The sequence below is a fragment of the Hemicordylus capensis genome, chromosome 1 (assembly GCF_027244095.1).
Source record: "Hemicordylus capensis ecotype Gifberg chromosome 1, rHemCap1.1.pri, whole genome shotgun sequence".
NCBI lineage: Eukaryota > Metazoa > Chordata > Lepidosauria > Squamata > Cordylidae > Hemicordylus > Hemicordylus capensis.
Genome location: NC_069657.1, coordinates 116,611,292 through 116,634,070, shown reverse-complemented (window position 1 = coordinate 116,634,070; position 22,779 = coordinate 116,611,292). Strand labels below are relative to the sequence as shown.

The 22,779-nt window shown below is 41.5% G+C and overlaps 1 protein-coding gene across 4 annotated transcripts in view; it reads right to left on the bottom strand.

Moving 5' to 3' along the window:
* Positions 1-22,779, bottom strand: part of GALNT18 (polypeptide N-acetylgalactosaminyltransferase 18) — a 437,718-nt gene that overhangs the window by 44,142 nt on the left and 370,797 nt on the right. Inside the window, exon 10 of one of the 4 annotated variants that reach the window (XM_053263303.1) lies at positions 2,004-2,060. The exons of the other annotated variants lie outside the window; for them this stretch is intronic. Within the exon in view, the coding sequence (XP_053119278.1) occupies positions 2,046-2,060 (15 nt within the window). The 3' untranslated portion in view covers positions 2,004-2,045. Of the gene's footprint in view, positions 1-2,003; positions 2,061-22,779 lie in introns of those variants that run through there. 4 annotated transcript variants of the gene reach the window in all.

The following is a 22,779-nucleotide window of genomic DNA, read 5'->3' as shown; positions in this document are numbered from 1 at the left end:
AACATGGTGAAACAGATTGGCTCCAGATTGGCAAAGGAGTAAGGCAAGGCTGTATATTTTCTCCTTCTTTATTCAATTTATATGCTGAACATATACTGAGAGAAGCTGGATTGGAAGAAGATGAGCGTGTTTTTAAAGCTGGAAGAAGAAACATCAATAACCTGTGCTACGCTGATGACACCACTCTGATAGCTGAGAAAGCGGATGATCTGCAAGCTATAGTAATGAAAGTCAAAGAGCACAGTCTAAAAATGGGACTATGACTAATTGTAAAGACGACTAAACTAATGACAATGGGTACAGCAACCAGTCTCAGAATTGATAATGAAGACATTGAAGTGGTGGATAGCTTCTGCCTTTTAGAATCGACCATCAACAGTAAACGATTCAGTAGTCAAGAAATACTCCGCAGACTAGCACTTGGTAGGTTGCAATGAAGGCCCTGGAAAGGATATTTAGATGCCGTAACGTGTCTACACCTACAAAGATTAGAATCGTTCAGACAATTGTTTTCCCCTGACACTCTTATGGATGTGAAAGCTGGACTTTGAAGAAGCAAGATAGAAAAAGCATTGACGCTTTTGAACTTTGGTGTTGGAAAAGACTTTTGAGGATAGCATGGACAGCCAGGAAAACAAACGAATGGATGGTAGAACAAATCAATCCAGAATTTTCACTCGAGGCACAAATGACCAGGCTCAAACTATCATACTTCGGACACATTATGCGAAGATCTAGCAACTTGAGAAGTCTATAATGCTGGGGAAAGTTGAAGGAAAGAGAAGAAGAGGACAACCAGCAGCAAGGTGGAGGGACCCAATTACTACAGCAATGAATGCACCACTGAGAGACCTTAAAGGCCAAGCTGAAGACAGATCATCCTGGAGAGAATCTATCTATGCGGTCGCTAAGAGCCTACACTGATTTGACACTTAATCAATCAATCAGTTTATATAAATGGGTTAAAAGAAATTGTACACTGGACAGTTTATGCTCTGAGTTATAAAATGTGCTTTAAAAAACCCCAAAAGGAAACAGAGCTGCAGGTCTCGACTGTGTTGCAGAGTTGCAGTTGATGAGAATTCTGTCCGTGAGTGGAGGAAAGAGGAGGGAGGTTTAGAGGCACTTCATCCAAGGGAAAGAGCTTGCAGAGCAAGGGTTGGGAACTAGCCACTTCTGGAAGTGAATCTTTTAAGTTGGGTTCTTGAACAAAGGTTCAAGAACCCAAAAGAGCAGTTTTAACGGGATCTGTTTATGTGAGTGATCTGTTGTTTTTTAAAGCACTTTAAAAGCTTGAATTCATGTATTTTAAACTTGCTTCCCAGGGTGAAACTACCATTGAGCGAGTGGGTTCAAAGAAGATGGGGCCCCCAGCTCCTGATGGCCCCCCAGCTCCACCCCTATTTTCTTCATTATCTCCCTCATTCCCCGAACACAGGCCCCCTCTCCCCTCCCCCTCTGGCTTCCTCTTCAATAAATGTAGTGTGCTTCCTGAGAAATGGTCTCTATGAATTTTTTTGCTGGAAAGCCTGCACCTCTTTGTTCCCGTACCCCCTCTCCTTCCATTTGCAAAATAATGGATAACCCACGGGTTCTTGGTGAGAAAATACAGTACTTTCTGTAAAGCCTCCCCTCAGCCCATAGACAGCACACTCCATTCTCATATTCACAAATTCGTTTGGAAAATATTTGACAGTTCAAAAGTGATATATTTTTTTTCCTAAGGAGGTGGGAATCACTGGCTTGAAACTCTTCATTCCTTCCATGTTTGTTTAAAAGTAAATCCCATTGATTTAAATTGAACTTATTTCTGAGGAAGTGTCACACTGGAATATAAAACTGCAGTTTCTAATGTTCAAAGCTCTTTCACAACATTAGTTTATTCCATTTGCAATACAGCACTAAACACATTTACTCAGAAGCAAGCCCTATTGATTTTAATAGCACTTACTTTCACATAAGTGTACTTAGGCTTGAAGTCGCGCAATCTTTCAATTCAGTGGCTTTGAATTTAGCTCTCCAGAGATGCAATGCTGTTCCAGATTCTACACAATTATAATCTATGCAAAGAAAGATTTCATATTATCTAGCAGAAGGTGGGAAGTGAAGGAAGAACAGCATAATGGATTCAAAACAGATTCTTATAAATCAGAATCTGTATCATTTTCCACAAGGCTCCCAGAAGAAATGAGTGGTTTCTGTCCAACAAGAAGTGTCAGTTTCTAAAACCAGCTTTACAAAAGTACCTTGGAGGGTTATGGAAGCTCGTCTTAAACTCAGCTTCTCCTGGTATTACTTTTTAAGAAAACCCTCTGGGTAACACAATATTATTCAGTTTAATTTTCAAAAGAAGAGGAATTTCTTCTCCCTACTAAATGCCTAAACAAGGGTCTTGTGGTAGCAAATACGAATTGCCCCATTTGCTAAGCAGGATCTGCCCTGGTATGCATTTGAATGAGAGACTACATGTGATGAGTACTGTAAGATATTCAGGGAATGGGGTTGTTCTGGGGAGAGCATCTGAATGCTTGCATGCAGAAGGTTCCGGGTTCCCGCCTTGGCATCTCCAAGAAAGGGCTGAGAGAGACTCCTGACTGCAACCTTGGAGAAGCCGCTGCCAGTCTGTATAGACAATACTGAGCTAGATGGTATAAGGCAGATTCCTATGTTCCTAGGGGTGACTAAAATTTAGGAAGTGATAAGTAGTGCTGAAATAGAACAAACACACCCACTCACCCCTTTTTGGGGTGTGGTGTTTTTTGCACCCTAACAAGGAAACAGGTGTCCAGGTGAAGAGAGATCTTTGCCCTAATGTGATTTTGCTAAGTAATTGGCAAATTGGAACAGACCTTAGCTGAAATGGTATAGCCCACTGAAAGTAAGCAGTGTGGATGAGCAACATTTGCATTTTGGTGTACATCTGAATACAGAAGTTGTAACTCCAAACTGTGTGTGCATTACTTTCAATAGGATGTGAACAGATAATAAAATTCATGAAAAAGTGGAAGCTAAGGGTTTATTTGCAATAACAAACACTGTAAAACCCAAAAAATAACTTTTGCTGCAAAAATAAACGGTCACAAAAAATCAAGTGTAGCACAAATACAAAAATCAAGTGTAGTACAAAAGTGTAGCACAAAGTGTAGCGCAAGAAAATGGCATTCTGGGTAGGCTTGCCACACATTCTTTGCTTCAAAGAACGTGTACCTGTTCTTTTTCAAGTTAATAAAGAACACAATTTGTTCTATATCTCCAGCACTCTGAGGTAGGCCAGTCACGGACAGCAGTGCACACACAAGGAAGAGGCTGGCTTCATGTTGCAGGCCTCTAGAAAGCAGTCAACTTCAGCCCTGAAGACTGGATAGCAGATTGCACTCTGGTACTACAACTCCCACAATGAAGCTTGTTTTGGAGCCAAAAGTTCACCTTTGCCCCTGCAGGTGATGGGAGGAGGCTGAGCCTTGTGGAGCAGAGAGCAGCCAGGCCTGTGAAGGCATGACCTATTCTACAAAAATCTAGAGTTGGGCAGCCTGTCTATCAACATAGTATGTTCTTCCACCCAACCTCCAGCAAAAAAAAGGTTTTTTAAAAAATAAATACTTTTTGTTTAATTTTACGGTTTTTAAATTATTGTATTGTTTTAACTTTTATATGTGTTATATGTTGAACTGGTTTAACTTTTACATGTGTTTTGATTGTTGTTAGCCGCCCAAAGATGTAAGTTTGGGCGGGATATAAATTTGATAGATAGATAGATAGATAGAAGGCAGGTGGATGCAAAAATATTGTTGGAAGTTAAAGGACTTTGCGCTGTCTCTTGTCTCAGACAGTGGAGGACAGACTAGTAAGTCAGAGGGGTAGTGGGTCAAGACATTGGTCATCCCTTCTCTACTGCTCTGATACTATCCCTTTGATATGTAGATTGCTAATCTCAGGGACTAACTTCCTTCTCTCTCTCTCTCTTCTCTACCTGCCCTTCTACCTTGCAACATGGCAAGCCTCTCTATGTGCAGAGAGGATGCAGAATCCATCTGCATCCAGCTAGATAGATAGATTAGAGATCCTAACTCCTCACTTTCCTATCTAGAAAGGAGTTCCTTAATAAATGCCTTTTATATTGATTTGAAACTATGAATTGGCTCCAAGTTACTTTACTCTCAGCATACACACATGCCTAACTAAATCTGCTGTGTTGTGCCTCTGTGCACTCTGCTATAATGAGAAAGGGATTCTCTCACCACAGAGAATTTCCAACAAATATCATGAAGAATGGGAAAAGGAGTTCTGTTGGTTGTCTAAAATGTATGATAATGCTTTGAAAGCTCATTGCAATATATGCAGCAGAGACACATACAGTGGAGTGTGTGAGGTGAAACAGCATGCAGCTAGAGAAGGTCACATTCGCAACATTCGAATGAGGGGCCAAAATCAAGTCATATCCAAGTTCCTAACTAATGAAAGTTCATCAGAAGCCAATAAGGTATCTCTTTTTATCATCTCTTGTTGTTTATCAGTTAAATGAAAGAGATCTGAGGGGCTCTCTCTGGTGACAAAATTACTCTCACTTTATATGAAAAATGCTAAGAACACTAGTATTCTTCTATGCTGCTATATATATATGTGTGTGTGTATATTGCTGAGTCTGGGTAGTTGCAACAAGCTTCCTTGCTTTATTTATTCATTAAAATTTTTGTAGCCCTCCTTTCTAGCAAGCTATTCAAGGCAGCTTACAATACAGAAATTGTACAAATATGGACAGGGCTGTCCCTAGGGGGGTGCGGGGCTGGGGGCAAATCAGCATGTGCAGGGGGCCCGTAACATTTCAAATAAATAATATACATTTTATGTAAAACCAAGAAACAAATATACACAGTTTGACACATTTGTATTCCAAAATAGAATTCCAAAATTCAAATTGGAAAGCAAGGCTCCATACCATCATCCATCCAAATTATTCACAGAAAGCCCACTGCTCTTCTATTTCAAAGGAATAAAATAATGGGATGAGTGAATTGATTTGGGTACAAATTGACTTGTACCCAAATCTAGCTGTTTCGGGTGATTTGGAGACAGAGCAAATTGCCCCTGTGACCCACTGGCTAGATTCTGGTCCGAACTGAATCATGCCAGATTCGATTTGAATCACTTTGAGATTTGGATTCCTCCTCTCATTTCCCCCAGATTCCCAGCTTTCATTAAAAAGAAAAAGGTGCGAGGGGAGGGAGCTAAGCTCTAGCCCTTGTAGAAGTGGAGTTATGGAGCAAAATGTATGGTCACTATTTTTCAAGTGTTTGGATTCTTTGGTGTATAATAACTTTTCCTCAATGAATCCCTATGAGGATTAATTACATGCCTTCATTTATTCTATTCATTTTGACTGTCTTTGGACAGTGCCAACTGTCAACTGCCATGTGCCAACTACACCCCCCCACACACACACACGCAAGGCAGTGGGGTGCTACTCAGTTTATGTTCTAGTAATTTTTTCAAGTGTTTAGACTCTTTGGTGTCTAATAACCATTCATCATAATGAATCCCTATGAGGATTCATTACACACCAAAGAATCTAAACACCTCAAAAATTCCTAAAATATAAACTTAGTACCCAGTAGTTTGTGGATTGGGGGGTAGTTGGCACATGGGATGCTACTAATTCCCCACCCTCACCCGCAAAGCAGTGGGGTGAAAATGAACAGAAGAGATGAAGGTGTGTAATGAATCCTCAGGTTACAGAGTAACCCGCTAGTATGCAACAACAGGCTACTTCCAGCCCAACTGCACACAGAGACAGGCTCTCTAGGTTCCTATCTTTCTGGGGAATCCCCCAATGTATAGTGGGATTCCTGGTGGTGCATTGTGGGATCCCGGCCTCTGGAGCTGCACACTGCTCCATGTAGTGCTGCTCATCTGGAGGAACACAAAATGGCTCGTTTGCGGGGAAGGTGAGTTCAAGCAGCCCCCCCCCACCTCCTACCTAGTCATGTGAACAACCTCAATGTGTTCTTTATTTTGGAGCTCTTCAGGTGGCAAGCATAATTCTGGGTGACACTCTGATCAAGAAAATAGCATCCAGAATTTAAATGTAGATTCTGTACTAAGGCTTCATGCAGTGAACAGTGATATTTATATGGGCTGCACCTATGATTTAAGGATTCGATTCAAAAAGTAAAGAAAAACAAATCAGGTTACAGACAGCAAATATTCTAAGCATTCTGTGTTCATCCCTTTTGCTTAGAAAAGGATCCTGGTTGGCCCCCTCTGCAGCTGCTGTTTAAACTAAACAAATGCATGGCTGGACTGAACATTGTTTATTGGAATGTATGTTGTGGGACTGAGCCACGGCTATTTCTTACAGAATACCACAAACGACTTCTTTTGATTGCTCCATTCTTGCATCCAAAGAGTTCCTTCCAGTTACCTCTCTTAATGGTGAAACGCCATGTAAACATAAACTATTTCTAGTACAAATCACTTTGCCTCGTGTGAAGTATTGGTGCCGTGTACTTAGGTATTTAAGCACACAACTACATAACGAATTGAATATAGCAAACAATAAATAAATATTTAGCCAACAAAGGCATATTTGAAAATGAAACTATACTGCACTAATTCCACAAGTTTAATTAATTAATTAAACTGCATTAATTCCACTAAGCTGTAATAACTCAGAGCAGAAGCAAACTGATATAAAACACTAGTGGTTTTCCACACAGCTGATTGTTCCTTTTGAATCTATGAGACAACAACAAACAGCATTTTCTTTCTCTTCCAGAATTAAGGTGCTGGCTTCTTCGCCTGCTTTTTGAAAGAGAGCTTTGTATTTATGACAAGCAGAACCCCAGGAGAAGTTACACATGAGACTGAATGTCTAGCACCGTTTACTTGCTGTTGTGTCCTTGTCAAGAATTACAATGAGGGAAGAAAACAAGAGAACTAAAAATGGTGCCACTTGTACTTAAGTACTTTAAGATGAAGTGCCAGGACAAGAGCACATGGGAAGTGAATGGGTCCATTCATATAAGCTGGCAGCTCCTCTGGGAGTTTCTTGGGAACATGTTAGGCAACCAGCAGGTTTGTGGCTGGGCAGCACTCACAGAGGTGCTGTTTGGTCAACTACAGGTGAAACTCAGAAAATTAGAATATCGTGCAAAAAAAGTCCATTAATTTCAGTAATGCAAATTAAAAGGTGAAACTGATATATGAGACAGACGCATTACATGCAAAGCAAGATAAGTCAAGCCTTAATTTGTTATAATTGTGATGATCATGGCGTACAGCTCATGAAAACCCCAATTCCACAATCCCAGAAAATTGGAATATTACATGGAACCAAGAAGACAAGGATTGTAGAATAGAACAATATCGGACCTCTGAAAAGTATACGCATGCATATGTATTCAGTACTTGGTTTGGGCCCCTTTTGCAGCAATTACTGCCTCAATGCGGCGTGGCAATGATGCTATCAGCCTGTGGCACTGATGAGGTGTTATGGAAGACCAGGATGCTTCATTAGCGGCCTTCAGCTCTTCTGCATTGTTTGGTCTCATGTCTCTCATCCTTCTCTTGGCAATGCCCCATAGATTCTCTATGGGGTCAGGTCAGGCGAGTTTGCTGGCCAATCAAGCACAGTACACTGTATACTTTTCAGAGGTCCGATATTGTTCTATTCTACAATCCTTGTCTTCTTGGTTCCATGTAATATTCTAATTTTCTGGGATTGTGGATTTGGGGTTTTCATGAGCTGTACGCCATGATCATCACAATTATAACAAATTAAGGCTTGACTTATCTCGCTTTGCATGTAATGTGTCTGTCTCATATATCAGTTTCACCTTTTAATTTGCATTACTGAAATTATTGGACTTTTGCGCGATATTCTAATTTTCCGAGTTTCACCTGTATCTATATGGTTTCTGAGATTTGTGCAAAGAAGCTTGGAAAAGTGGTGGTGTGATCATGAGAAGCATGGCATGTACATAGACAGCCTTTCTGCAGAGGCATGGCTTCACACAATCAGGGTCTTAGCATTAGTGCCACAAGGCCAGCAGAAGCCTCGCCTGCTTTTTAAGGGAATCTCTCCCCACCCCACCAGCAGCTGCCTGAGCCAGTCACGCACATCCCTAATTCCTACTGTCTCACTCAGTGGTAAATTAACAAGGTGCTTGAATTTCTGAGCACACTGATTTTCTGAGGGCAAGTGTGTCCCTGGGGATCCTACCCTTCCTGGGATCTCTTGTCTCCCAACGCTGGTTTCAGAATTAGAGCTGACTTGCAAGGAATTGGGGAGGTTTAGGAGCTCTTCCTGGATCATCCTCCTATTGTCTCTCGGATGCTCGGGGGCAGGGGCGTAGCTAGGGGAGAGGGGGCCCGTGTTCATCCCTCTCTCTGGCGGCCCCCCAGAGTGAGGGAGATATTGAAGAAAATAGGGATTGGTGGATCTGGAGGGCCCTCAGGAACTGGGGGCCCATGTTCTTTGAACCCTTTTGCTCAATTATAGCTACGCCCCTGCTCAGGGGAGATAACTCTCATCAGGTCCCCTTCCCCTCCTCAGTACACTCTCTTACCTATTCATCACCATCTGGCTTCTTAAATAGATCCCGGCAACTGGCACAGCTCTCATGGGAGACCATGCCCAAGCCTGACCTCATGCAAAGTTGTCCCCTCCTGGGATTCTTGCGAGAATGGTTCTCCTTCCCCTGCCCCAGAGTTGGCCCACTGTTTTGGAGAGATTGTGGCTGTCATAACCATTGGCTCTGCCAACTCCTCCTTTGGCATGTCCTCCTGTTCACCACTCAGTCACCCCATAAGCATTGGTCACTATAAACCTGAGTGGGGAAAGTAGTCCCACAGCATCTAACTTCAATCTTTTCCTGCCACCTTTGCCTTTTCCTCTGAACTGATGACCACATGAGTGCTAGGTATTACTTTTTCCAGATCTTCTCTTTGCAGAACAGGTCTCATGATAAACTGGGACTTCTTGCTCTGCTCTTCACTGCACAAGCAGGATGCAGTGAAGCTTTACAAATGGCAATGATCAGCTGTAAACTATTGGATTACATTTGTTTGCTAAAATCCTTCAACTTTTAACAGTGTGTCAGGATACCACTCAGAACAATCTATAACCTGTCTTGTGTTTTTGGAGCTATCACCCCTTTTATGTTGGAAAATTCTCAAAAGCTCAGCAGAGCAAGAATGCAGAAAGGATAATAGTAACAAAAGCAACAGGAGGTTGGAGAGATGGATCAAAACAAGGTTCATTTGGATACAGTTCAGCTGTAAAACAAGGTTTTATTTTTAGATCTAAAGAATCCAAGAGTTAAGGAAATTGAACAGAACAAAAATGTACTTTATCTTCTATACAAGTTATTAAAAAGCTGCACTAATTTGATTTTTGTCATGACTTCCTTTACACACATTCATTACACACAGCATATGGGATGCATATTTTCTGTTTATGTTTCTGTGCATAAGATTTATATGAGCTCAAATGTATGTGATGAATAAAGAAGCTGAGGAATAAAAACATTGGTCTGTGTCTTAACCACAGCACTTCTATGGAATGCTGTTCAGAAGAAACTCCTGCTCACAAAAGGAGACTTCCATTCATGTAAGCACCCTATTCACGTGTGAAAGGAGACTTGTGAAAAACACCTGTCTAATTCCTCTGCCGAAGATGAAACTTGTTAGACCTATTATTCCATAATAAAATGGGAGGCTTCTACTACATACTTTTTAACAGAAGCTTGGTTCAGACTATATTCTAAAACCGGATGTAAATGGTTTTGAATGGGCCTGCCTCCTCTTGGGCTTATGGATTCTCTCTCCCCTCTTTCTTGTGACAAGAGCTGAAGACTGAAAGTGTTCATTTTGAATTAACCATAGTTTCCTGTTATGAAACTTGGGGAACTATGGCCTATTCAAAGTCTGGTTTTTTAACAAAACAGGGTATCTAACCACAATAAAATCCTGGTTTGTTTTAACAAACCAGTTTCCCAGGGGCATATCTAGGGTGGGGCAGGCAGGGCACATGCCCCGGGCGCCACCTGAAGGGGAGCGCCATTTCATAAAATTTAAAAAAATTTAAAAATGGCTGCTGAAAACACAATGGCCACTGCACATGCTCAAATGACCTCTGTGAGGCCCTAGGCCAGGCCAGGCCTCGCAGAGGCCATTTGAGCATGCATGGTGGCCATTTTGTTTTTAGCAGTCATTTAAAATTTTTTTTTAAAATGGCCACGGCACATGCTAAAATGGTCCCTGCGAGGCCCTAGAAGCCAGCAGGGGGAGGGGATACCTTTACAGACCCCCCCACTGCCTTTAGGAAGCCCCTGGAAGGGACTACAGGTATTATTTTTAATTCAATATAATATAAATCACTGTACACCTATTCAGTTTGGCACTATGTACAGAGAATCAGGGCTTGTGAATAACGAGCTGAAGCTTATGAGCTAGGATTGTATTCATTTGCTCTTACTTTGTTTCTTGTGATGAGTGAGTTAAATGTGATGTCTTAATAATATGGCTATTAATGGTGAGTTTGTCTTTGAATCAGTGTGAAATCCTTAATATTAAGGCCCACTGGGAGTTTCTTTCTCTCTTTCTCTCATTTTAACTGTTTTTCTGAAATACTAGAATATATTCCAAGCAGTGACACAGTTTACTCTGTATATCCTTTAATTATTTTCAGAGTATCTGGGGAAAGTCAAATTCTCCATTTATTTTTAAAACTTATGTAATAGTGATGCTACATTGCATGGTAGAGAATTAGACAGGCACTTCTGTTTAGTTTTCCAAGTACATCTCCACATAGTATTTGGGTATTTCATGAGCCCCAGCATACTGAAATGTGTAGTTTTCCAGCATTTTTTGGTCTGGCTATATCCACTGCTAAATAATTTTTGAAAGATTAAAAGATTAACAAGCTTGACTTGTATTTTTCAGCTGATATCAATCGATCAATTTATTTATTTCAGTCATAGACCAGTTCAATAAGATAAAAACAGATAAAAAATAAGACAAAAACAGCAATAAAAGTTCATTACACCATGTGAGTCCACATTTGACATATTATATAGCAAAATTTAGCCACCGTATAGACAACATCAGAATTTGGATGGGTAAGCAAGTAATTTAAATAAAATTCATCTTGATGACCCGGGAAATTATTCAAAAGCGGGGCTATTAATTTACATCTTACTTCTCTATAATAATCGCAATACAACAGGACATGAGCAGTTGTTTCAATATGGCCAGATCCACATGGACACACTCTAGATACACGATGTGCCTGCGAATCTTCCAAATAGGACCGCTGTAGGTAGATTTCAGCTGATATTATGGTAAAATTATCTGAAAAAAGGGTGTCAGATGTTTGGACAGGGGGCGCAATTTCAGTGCTTGCCCTAGGCACTATTTTCCCTAGATACGCCACTGCAGTTTCCTGAGGTCAGAGATAATGGAGAACTACAGTTAGTTCAAAAGTGAAAGAAGAAGTGTTCAGTCTCCTCTTTTGGCATGCGAAGGATGAGATGGGACGGGGAGTGCACAAGCCTGACAGGAGGACAGGCTTATTCATGCTAATCTACACTGTGCTTTTCATTCTAAATGTCTGAGTCAAATGCGACTAGATAATTGTCTGAACCAGGTGATAGTGAAGCTTTTATTGTATCAAATGCCAGTATTTCTATTTGGAGCGAAAGCTAAGCTTGAAGTGAGTGAATGAATTATTGATTAATTTCAAATAAGATAAAAGTTTGCTTTGTATACTAGCTAAGCACAGATGCCCGAGTTAGCTAGAGGGGCATATTGTATTAATAATTATATGTATATACCACTTTTCAAAAAAAAGTCACAAAGCAGTTTACAATATGCACATGGAAATGGATTTTTGGCATGCATGACCCTGGCTGGATAAAGCATCCGCATGCATAAAGAGGTGCTGCATGTTCCCCTCCCAGATCCAAGAAGCACCACCTCCTCACGACATCGGCTTCAGGAGGTATCTTTTAAGACTCTTCCAGGGAATGGTTCCTGCACCCCGTCTTCCCCATCCTCTGTATCCTTTTTTTGATAACAGGGAGTCTGATTCCTGGCACATGATGGGGAGGGGGGGCCTTGATTTTGTGCCTCTGCTTCTTCTCCAATGGTTGGTGGCTTGGCAGAGTTATTCCTTTGAAAGATAACTCTGCAAGCACAGCTCGACCTTCTGCATGCATGCACAGCTGGGTCAGGACCACAGAGTGCATTCAAATAATGAGTTATGATGGGGCTTCTCTGTGGGGAAGGAGACAGCTCTGTAAGTCCCATGGAGACTTACTTTCCATGGCATGTTAAAACCACTTTCACAAATAATGACAACTTTGCAGTGCCATATGTGCACAGAAGCCACCGGACAGCTGCAGCTTATAGAAGTGTTGAAGGCACAAATTTACAGGGTCATGCTGCTCAAGTTTTATAATTTGTTTATAGCAAGCCAGAAATCCAACAAGAGTCAGAGTTACAATGTGATGGTATGTTCGTTCTGTTCTATAGTTAGGATTGTTTTGGAAAGAGCTGGAAAACGGGAGCCAGAATAATGTCTTGCCCTTAGGAATAATCATGCAAAACTATCCCAATTGTTATTACTGCACATAAACAGAATCTCTCTGTTGTAAGCAGTGACAGAGAAACTGTGTAACAGCAAGCCATAGGAGCCCCATATATTTATGAAGGCTTAGTTTGGAGCCATGGTGAGTTGATGTGAACCTATAAACATTTTTTCCATTGCATTGCCTTAAGACCAAAGTAAGCATTACAATTCCATCCTATTCATGTAAGTTTCCGTGGTGATTCTCTTTATTTAGCGGTGGGGGGGGGGGAGTAACTGGCCTAACTACCCCTAGCACAGTATCTCCAGTGAGTGTTGCTGGTGTCTATCTTATTTCTCTTTTCAGATTGTGAACCCTTTGGGGACAGGGATCCATCTTATTTATTTATTTATTTATTTATCTATGTAAACCGCTTTGGAACTTTTGTTTATTTATTCCTGTTGTTTGGACAAAAGTAGAACTGCCCACCCAGGGCCCACTTCTTTCTATTCCTGGCCTGTCCCAGAAAATTTCCAGGCCACTTCCTTGAGGCTTAGCAACCTTGTCATCCTAGAGGTTTCACAGGAGACAAGATGGATACTATCCACCTTGTGCAGTTTCCATACTATCCTCCAGATCTTGCCTGCAATGATATTGCCATTCCTTTGATGAGCCAGGGGCCCTGAGAACATGTGCTCACCTATAATAGATTGTGGAATCGGTTCAGATTCTTCAATCTACTTCTAGGTTTGGCTGCAGTGGACTAAGTGTATCCCCCGATAAACTTGCCATGGGAAGTTAGTCCTTTCTGGTGCTTTCTGCAAGAGCTCTCTGGTGAAGGTTCTGGGAAGGACTCTCTCACCTGGTGTACTGTGTGCACCTTCAAAGATGGTGTTCTGTTTCTCTTAAAATGCACCCACCCCCATGCTGGGAAAAGTGCAGCACTGCACAGTAGTCTCTCATACTGAGAGAGCCAAAGCAGCCCCTGCATGGAAAATTGTGAAGAACACTGATCTAGAACAAGTACAGATTCTCTTCTCCCCTACCATCATTATTCAATAGCTGGATGCACTAAGGGCAATGTTGTCTAGCCTCTTACTTCTCACCAAGCCATCTAAGATGCAGATATATGGGTTTTAATTTGTCAACTCTAAAACACATGTAATCATTCCAAATGTGAAATAAAATTATTTTAAGAACTGTTTTATCTGACTGTTGAGAACCATTTTGTATCTCTGTCCAGGCTGTAGCTGGAGCATATGCCCTTGTCTTCCAGGCATAGTTACGTTACTACCCAGAAGTTTCTCTTTATTTCCTTGACATTTGGAATTTGAAGTATTTCCACTCATAGCTAAGGAAAAGCATACCCATCATATATGACAATGCATCCAACATGTTCTTGCATCAAGTGTTATTTAGATGAAAATCAACTCAGCCATAAAGTTTATTTTAGTCTATTCCATAGGGCATTCTGCAGTCAGTCAGTGAGCAACCACCAGAGAAAAACTGAAACTTTTTATAAAATCTCATACACTATTGTCTTACTATAGAAAGACAGCATGTAGAAAGTACCACTCTTCCATTAAGAAAGCTGCTATGGTGTGTGCAGCTCTATGTAGTGGAAAAATGGGGAAAAGATAGATCTGATGTACATATCTAGAGGCCAGAGGGCCCATCAAGGTTTGCAGGAAAATCTTACATTTGTTTAAGCCCCACTACAAAACATTCTATTCCCACTCTCAGCGATGGGAGACCTACAGAATCTCTCTAGCCTATAGTGGGCCCTTCCAGCTGTAGTGGGGAGAGTAGGAATAAGAACAATTTGCTGAGGTCTGAGGTGGTCAGCTCTGGCTGTAAGTCCATTATAATTGAGGCTAAATTCAGACATAGGAAGCTGCCTCATAAAGAGACAGAGCATTGTTATATCTAGCTCAGTATTGTCTACACTGACTGGCAGCAGCTTTCCAAGGTTTCAAACAGCAGCTTTTTCCAGTCCTACTTAGAGAAGTTTTCCACAAAGGGCTTTAGCTTGCATCTCCTCCGGAATAGAGGGTGTGCATTCACATACTGGGCAGAAGTCCTTGCAAGCTTCACACACAATTCGTGTTTTTCACTGTGCTTTATGAGAGTGCAGACTGATTTATATCTGGGTGTTTTTTTAAATCCACTTTTTGCATTGGTTTTTTGGACAACTTTGAGTTTGCAGTAACGCCCGGCAGAAAACTCACAGTAAAGCCTGCTGTGTCAATCCTGTGAATCCTTGGCAATCTTGGAAATGCCAAGGATTAAACCTGAGACTTGCTGCATGCAAAGCAGATGCTCTACCACTGAGAAAAGGTCTCATCCCCTAATTGTAAATGATGGTTGACAAACACTGGGCAACATCCAGACTAGTTGGCCATGACGAAGTACCACTGAAATAAATGAGACAAAGTAACCCTTAATCCCATTAAGGAAATGACTTGCCTAGTAAGCAAGAGGTTGCTGGTATGTTTCCCAGATTATGGGAAATACCTGTATCGGGCAGCAGCAATATAGGAAGGTGCTGAAAGGCATCATCTCACACTGCGTGGGAGGAGGCAATGGTAAACCCCTCTTATATTCTCCCAAAGAAAACCACATGGCTCTGTTGTTGCCAGGAGTCGACACCGATTTAAGGACACAACTTTACTTTACCCATTAATTTTAATGGAAAATAATCATTATTAACTTAATTTGGATGCTGCCCAGTGTTTATAAGAACATATTTCCTCTTATCTCAGTATCTGCATGGATGTCCAAATCTTGAGAAATTTGCTGGAGCCAATCAGAAGCAGTGCTAAAACACAACAAAAGGGCTTGTAATGTTTTGTCCATGTCCACTACTAACTATTATAGTCTTCAGTAGTGGCCCATTACAGTAGAAAAGAATACTCTTAAAAAGGGCAATCAGATTACTAAAGCCATCAGACTACTTCCATATGTGTTTTACATTGAAAATTATATTATTAAAATGATAAAAGATCAGATTATCTTTTAAACTGAGTGGACATTTCAATAGAGTCTGAAAGAAAACAAACTAGAATAAGTGTCATAAAATATAAGTTACAAAATAAATAAATACACCGATTCCTAAAATGAGGAAATCAGCATGCTTGCCTCAGAAGGTATGTTGGCCTTTCAGTCTTCCTAAAAACTATTGGGTTTCAGTCCAAAATAATAATTTTTATCTGCAGACACAGCTATGGATGTGAAACTTACACTGCTCAATTTTCTACACATACATAAGAAAAGTCAAAGTATCCTTACAATGACTGCAGAATTAACGGGCATGGAATAGATTTCTTCTGAATATTTGCACAATATAAGTGGAAAATCAGACATCACCAAGACCTGGCAATGGCTTAAGAATGGCAACTTGAAGAAAGTAAGAGAGGTTTTAATACTGGCTGCACAAGAACAAGCACTAAGAACAAATGCAATAAGAACAAATGCAACAAGAAATAATAATAATAAAAACAACCCACCAGAATCAGGAATTACCCAAGCAAACCAACTACAAAAGCTGCCTCTAGAAGAAATTCTAAACATTGTTACTACTGAAAAGGCCCTTTCCTTGGTGATCTCCACTGGTATGTCAAATGGCAAGAAGACCTGAAGTAGGGTTTCTGAGGTAAGACTTCTGAACTTGGGCCTCCCAAGCTATGGGTAGGCTCATGTGGGAACTAATTTCTACACAGAGATGGCACTTACTGGACTGTAGTGATTGATTTGTGTAACTGTATAACCAACCACTATCTTTCAAGGAATAAAGGATCCAAAGTTTTAGAGGTTCTAACGTGAATACAGTGGACATGCAAGTGTGGAGCCAACATACAAGAAGATGGGGTTACATAAAAGCAAGCAGTCATCACACACACACACACAATGTCAGTACTTCAGTACATCAGCTGTGTACAGAGGGGCGAAGGAGGAGGAAGTCTTGCCCCTGCCATGTCACTCACCCCGCATCCTGCTGTCCACATTTACAGTGGGGCTAATGTGAGTAATATGCTAATGTGAGTATACAGATGAAACAGACCAAGGTTATGTATTGCACAAACTCAACGAGATCCGTTCATTTCATCAGCTTGTGAATAATTGAATAAGACTCAGTTTGTCACACTTGCAGTTTTTAGGGCCAAACTAGATGATATGGGAGACACATGAATAGTCTCCTGTTTAAAAAACCACCACCAACACCACTAAACTCTGAAATGTAGCTGTGAGGGGGATATGAATTTAACAAGCAGAGATGGAATACATTAACACTTTTCCCATGAGTCATTTTTCCAGTCAAAATTGCACACTGTTCTCTCCTCAGGGGGAAACACAGGGACTCTATCTTTTCCTCTTTTAGTGGGAAATTGGATGTGGGGTGATTTAGATTGGAGAAATAGCCCATGGGGAAAGGATTAAATTTCTCTCTGCCTAACCGGCCCAATCAAATTCAGAGCTGCATGGCTGCATTTCATCAAAGAAAACAACAATAATAAAACTACTGGGAAGAATCCTGAGAGCCTTTGGCAACTGTCCAACAAGGCCAACCCCTGAGGCCAGCTTGGGTGGCATTATGGACCTATACCTATGGCTAAGTATGGTTCACCAATGATGTGCACATCTAATGCCCTTTATGGCATTAAAAGATCAGCGAACACTGGCACTGCTCAAAAGCAAGGAAGGAATGAGACTCAAATGGGACTTTCCCTCAGCAGCCCCTGCAACATGAAACTCCTGTTTGCAGATGGGATGACTAGAAGAAGAAAAAGCTCCATTGCTGCCTTCTCCCAGGTGCTTTCTCCACAAATCACAATGGAGCTCCTTTCTTCAGCTGTCCAATCTGCAAATAGGAATTTCTTGGGAAGTAGAAATGGGAGGCCTGCAACATAGGGGCCTCTAGAGCCAGCTCCCCATTTGAGAATGAGACAGATTGGAATGGAAATGCACTACTAGTTTCCACCAGCACTGGTGGAAGAGGAGGGGGCCCAGAGTAATACTGCTGCCTACAACATCAGGAAAAAAACCACACACACCCGGTACAAAGTAAGCCTCAGCTTTATCACAAACCTTAGGGGAGGGTCCTCTTAAAAGAAGGCCCACAGAGTACACCTTCCCCTCTCACCCCCTAATGACACATAGAGCCAGCCATGATCTTGATCCAGGACATTGGACCTCCAATGTCTACTCCTTTTTCCTATTGATCCTCTGAAGTCGAACCCATTTTACTGACATTTGAAAAATGTTGAATAATTTAATTTATTTATTTTATTAAAAGATTTAATATACCACACAATCCACAGATTTAGGGCAGTGTACAAGGCAAGAACAGCACCCAATATTTGTTTTTTTAAAAACCCAAACATACATTAAAGGGCAAAAGCCTTGCGGAAAATAAATGTCTTCAATAAGGATTTATTGAAAGGGATGAGGCAGACTGAATCTGGGGGGAAAGAGAGTTCCAGAGTGGGGGGCAGAGAAAGCCCTTCTCTGCCCTCCTACCATGGACCTCTCTAAGACCAGGGACTGAAAGAAGGGCAGCCTGAGAAGATCTCACAGGACTGGCCGGGAGAGGCGGTCCCGAAGGTAAACAGAATCATGTTCTATAATTTAATAGAACAATATGCTGGGATAATGAATAATGTATAAGCATAACATATAATGTATACAGTATAATGTATAATGTAAACAGTATAAAGACCATATAATTCAATAAATGGAATTTTAAAAATTAAAGCAAAGAACAGAGAGTGCATTAAATAGAATCCGGTGCAGTTTGCCCAAGAAATGGTGACTTCAGAGAGCATGTTTGTTTCTCATGTTGTTCCTCAAGCTGCTTACTGCTAATGTCAGGTTTGGGGGCGGGGGAACAGCTTCAGAAGTATGTGCTTCATTACAGTATAATGAGGAAACATGTGATGTGAGAGATCAAAACATAATGATAAAACCTCAACAGGCATTTTTCCAGTGTTTTCCAAGAGTACAGGAACTCTCTATCTGAGCAAATCAGGAAGCGAGCTAAGATACACCACAAAGAGAAAACTATTTCCCAAGCACCTAATGAAATGAAGCTGTATATCTGAAGCTTTCTGAAGGCTCCAGAAATAACTAAGTCCTTCAAAACCATATTTTTGAACAATTTTAGAGGATCCACTCCCGCCCCTTGCACTGAAGCTGACATCTTGTCTGAATCCAAGGAGGATTTTGAAGAGAATTTCTTCTCAGGCGACTTGTTGAACTATAAGCTTGGATGGCAAACTCCAGCAACCTGGTTGATTTGATTAGCTACTCATGCACTGAAACAATTACAACCTCAGGAAATAAAGACTTGTTCAGTACACAAGAGTTCCTATTTAGCTTCCAGCAACCCAACGTTACAACATTGTGCTCAGAAGAATTCATTTAGAGCTACCATAAATGTCACTGTCATATCTGTATCAGATGGAGCTGAAGGTCAGAGTTGATTCATTCAAAGGATGATTCATTTATGATATCGCTGTGTTTTCAAAAAGGCCCTCAAAAGGGAGTTGATTGTTAAAAAAAAAAATCAGCAGCCAAATCCCGCCACCCCTCAACACACATTGATCAAGATCACGCTCCAGCAGATACAGACAACTAGAGAGTGAAAAGTACTCTGATAATTCCAGTAAAATCAGTTGCAACATACCGGGGAATAATATGGCCTATTAACAAAGAACAAAGATTCTCCCTATTAAAAACCATACATACCAGCCCCAAACACTGAAAACTTGTTATCCATATGGAAGTTTCTAAAGGAACGAAAAGCAGCAGGCACTATAATTCTCCAGCAAGCGACTGTTTCCAGTACTAATTTCTATGCTGTATGAACCTGGAAATTAGGGATGTGCGAACCGGTTCGGATCCGAACCGGTTCGGGTCCGAACCGGTTCCGGTTCGGAGGTTCGGATCGAACCGAACCACCCCCGGTTCGGTTTGAATCCGAACCGAACTGGGGGTGGTTCGTTTCGAACTGGTTCGGACCGGTTCGGATCGGTTCAGAAAGCTGAAAATTGGTCAGATGGTAGCTGGCACCCAGGGGTACCTGTCACCCAAACCCCAAAGCAATCGGACACTCGTACGATTTTTTATGAATTTTTGAAAAATATTTTTATTTTTCTCTCATAGGATATAATGGGACCCGAACCAGGCCATTATTTCTTATTGTGGAGCACTCATGGGTGCCAACAACCATGCAAACCCTGAAGCAATCAGACACCCCTATGATTTTTTATGAATATTTGAAATATTTTTAATTATTTTTCTCATTGAGTATAATGGGACCCGAACCAGTCCATATCTCCTGTTGTGGAGGACCTAGGAGCACAAAAGCAGGGTGGGTGGTAGACAGGCATGGGTGCCTACCACCCAAAAAATCTCAAGGCAATTGGACACTCCTCTGATTATTGGTGAATTGTTAAGTGTTTTTGAATTCCTCATAGAGAATAATTAGGATTGCACCAAATGTATAGCTTCACGTCGGGGGGAAAGGGGTGTCGTAGAGTGCAGTGTGGTGGGTGGTAGTTCCTAGGGTGGGCAAGGAAGCTATCAGAATTATTTGAAAGGAATTGGGCAAAGAGGTGATTTTTAAGTGATTTTTGACGTTTACGCGTCTTTAAGGTTTTTCCTCATAATAAGTTATAATGGAGCTTTCAGCAGCCCTATAAGTGCACATGGGGGTGCTGGGGTGGCCCAGAGCAAGTGGTGGTGTAGTGCACATAGGGTGCCAACCACCCCCATGGGTTTCTAACCCATGGGGTACAGGGATCTCTGGTAGGGGCACCCCCATGGGTACAGGGTTCTCTTGTTTCTGAGGTATTGAGTGTGGATTCTATGATAGCAAATGAGATTTTCAATGAGACACCATCAATCCACTCTAATATGCTATCATAGAATCCACACTCCGCCTCCTGCTTCTTCTCTGTGTGTGTGCTTAGTGTGCTGCTCCACTGCTGGCAGGCAGCAGCAGCAGTGGCCTTTTTGTTAGATCAGAGAGTTGGTGTGTTGTCTCTCTGAGTGTCATCTTGCTTGGGTAGGTGGTAGGTACTAGGTGTTAAGTGTTAGGGCGCCCAGAGAGAGGGGCAAAAAGGCTGGGGTGGCAATTGATGGGTGCCCCTAGCATTGTTGGTGGATTTCTTGAAAAGAAGAGAAAAAATCCCATTGGCTAGATTGGGGTTTTTTGGGGGGCAGCCCCGGACCCGCCTCTGTGGGGTGGCAGCACCCCCAAAGTGGGTCTGGGGCCATGGCAAAAATGGCCTCAGTCCCTCCCGGCAATCCCCGGAGAGATAGGAGTGATGGTTTTTTAATTAGGATTTCCTAAGGCATTAAATGAATAACTGTCTCTCTATGTGGCTTTTTATCACCTTTCACCCAGTGACACACATTCTATTCTTTCCAATTAGATATTATTTAATGCCTTAGAAAATCTTAATTAAAAAAACCATCACTCCTATCTCTCCGGGGATTGCTGGGAAGGACTGAGGCCATTTTTGCCATGGCCCCGGACCCACTTTGGTGGTGATGCTGCCCCACAGAGCCGGGTCTGGGGCAGCCCCAAACCCCCATTCTAGTCAATGGGAATTTTTTTTCCCCAAAAATTCACCAATAATACTAGGAGCAACCAATTGCCTTGGGATTGTTGGGGTGGAGGACACCCATTGGTGGCTACCACCCACCCCAGCTTTTTGCCCCTAAGTGCTCCACATAGGGAGTTATGGGCAAAAATTGAAATTTTTTTTAAAAATTGTAAAAAAATCAGAGGAAGGTCCAATCGACTTGAAATTTGGGTGGCAGGTAGAACACAAGGTCCCCTTTCAAACCAGCTATTTTTTGAGATCCGAACCGGTTCGGTTCAGATCCGAACCGGTTCGGATCCGAACCGAACCGGGGGGGGTGGTTCGGCAAAACCAAAACCGAACCACCCTGGTCCGGTTCGGACCCGGTTCGGATCCGAACCGAACCGGGAGAACCGGTTTTATGCACATCCCTACTGGAAATGTCCGCTGCCAGTGTTGGGTTTCTTCCACCACCTGACACTTGTAATCAACATTTGAAGTTGGACCAAGAACACTGGATGGCAGAGAGAGCCCAACAATGTCAATGACATTTCCGGGTTCAGAAACCACAGAAATGAGCAGAAGTAGCAGTTCATGCTAGGAGTGTGCACTTGTGGGAACTTCCGGTTCCTGCCACCTTACTTTCCGTTGATATCATGAACCCACACATCTATATCACAATTAAATTATACAAACACACTTCCTTCATTGCCCCTTCAAAGTGGACTATAACATGTAGAAGAAATACCATCTACAGAGTCAGACCATTGGTCCATCTTGACCAATATTGTCTGTTCTGACCAGCTGCACAATCCAGGAATTCAGGAAAAGGGATTTTTCATGCTTCTTTATAAACTTTAACTGGAGAGGCCAGGGTCAAACTTGGTCCATCTACATGCAAATTTCTACTCTACTACTGAACTATAGTGCCTCTCCGATGGCTGTACAGACTTTCCTCTGAAACAAAATGACCTCATCAACTCACAATGTACACAAATGCTTTTAACAGGATTCAGCAAAGTGAAGCTGTTCACTGAAGTTGTGATCAATAAGCCCCTATAAACATTACAATCAAATATGTGATATTCTAGAAATGTGTTTTTTTTTAAGTAAGGACAATGAAACAAATGTATTTTTCCATCTAAAATAAATATATTTTTTTCCTTCTGCAAGTATGCTTTTCATAGCAACAAGGTTTAACACAACATTTAAAGTATCATATCAAAAGCAACCCAGTGAGTTCTGAATAGACATGACCCAGCCAAAGGTAAGCATTGCTAAGTCTCATTGATGTCAATGGAAAAATGCAAAATACGTCCTTAACTCCCATTGAAATCAATGAGACTTAACTTTGGTTGGCTTGTGTCCAATGTAAGTAAGAGAAAGGACAGACTCTTTTTGTATAGTCTTTTCTGCTATCATGGGACATGCAAAGATCTTGGTGAAGGACTAAATTTTTGGCAAAGCAATAGTTTGGGAATGCAGGTTTTAGGAAATGCAACACTGAGATGCAGAAAAACATTTGCCAAAACTGATTCTGTAGTTAAATTTCATGAAAGGAATCTACAGTACAAAATTTCATGATGAGAAATAAATATATCTTTACTGATGGACAACCCCAAAGA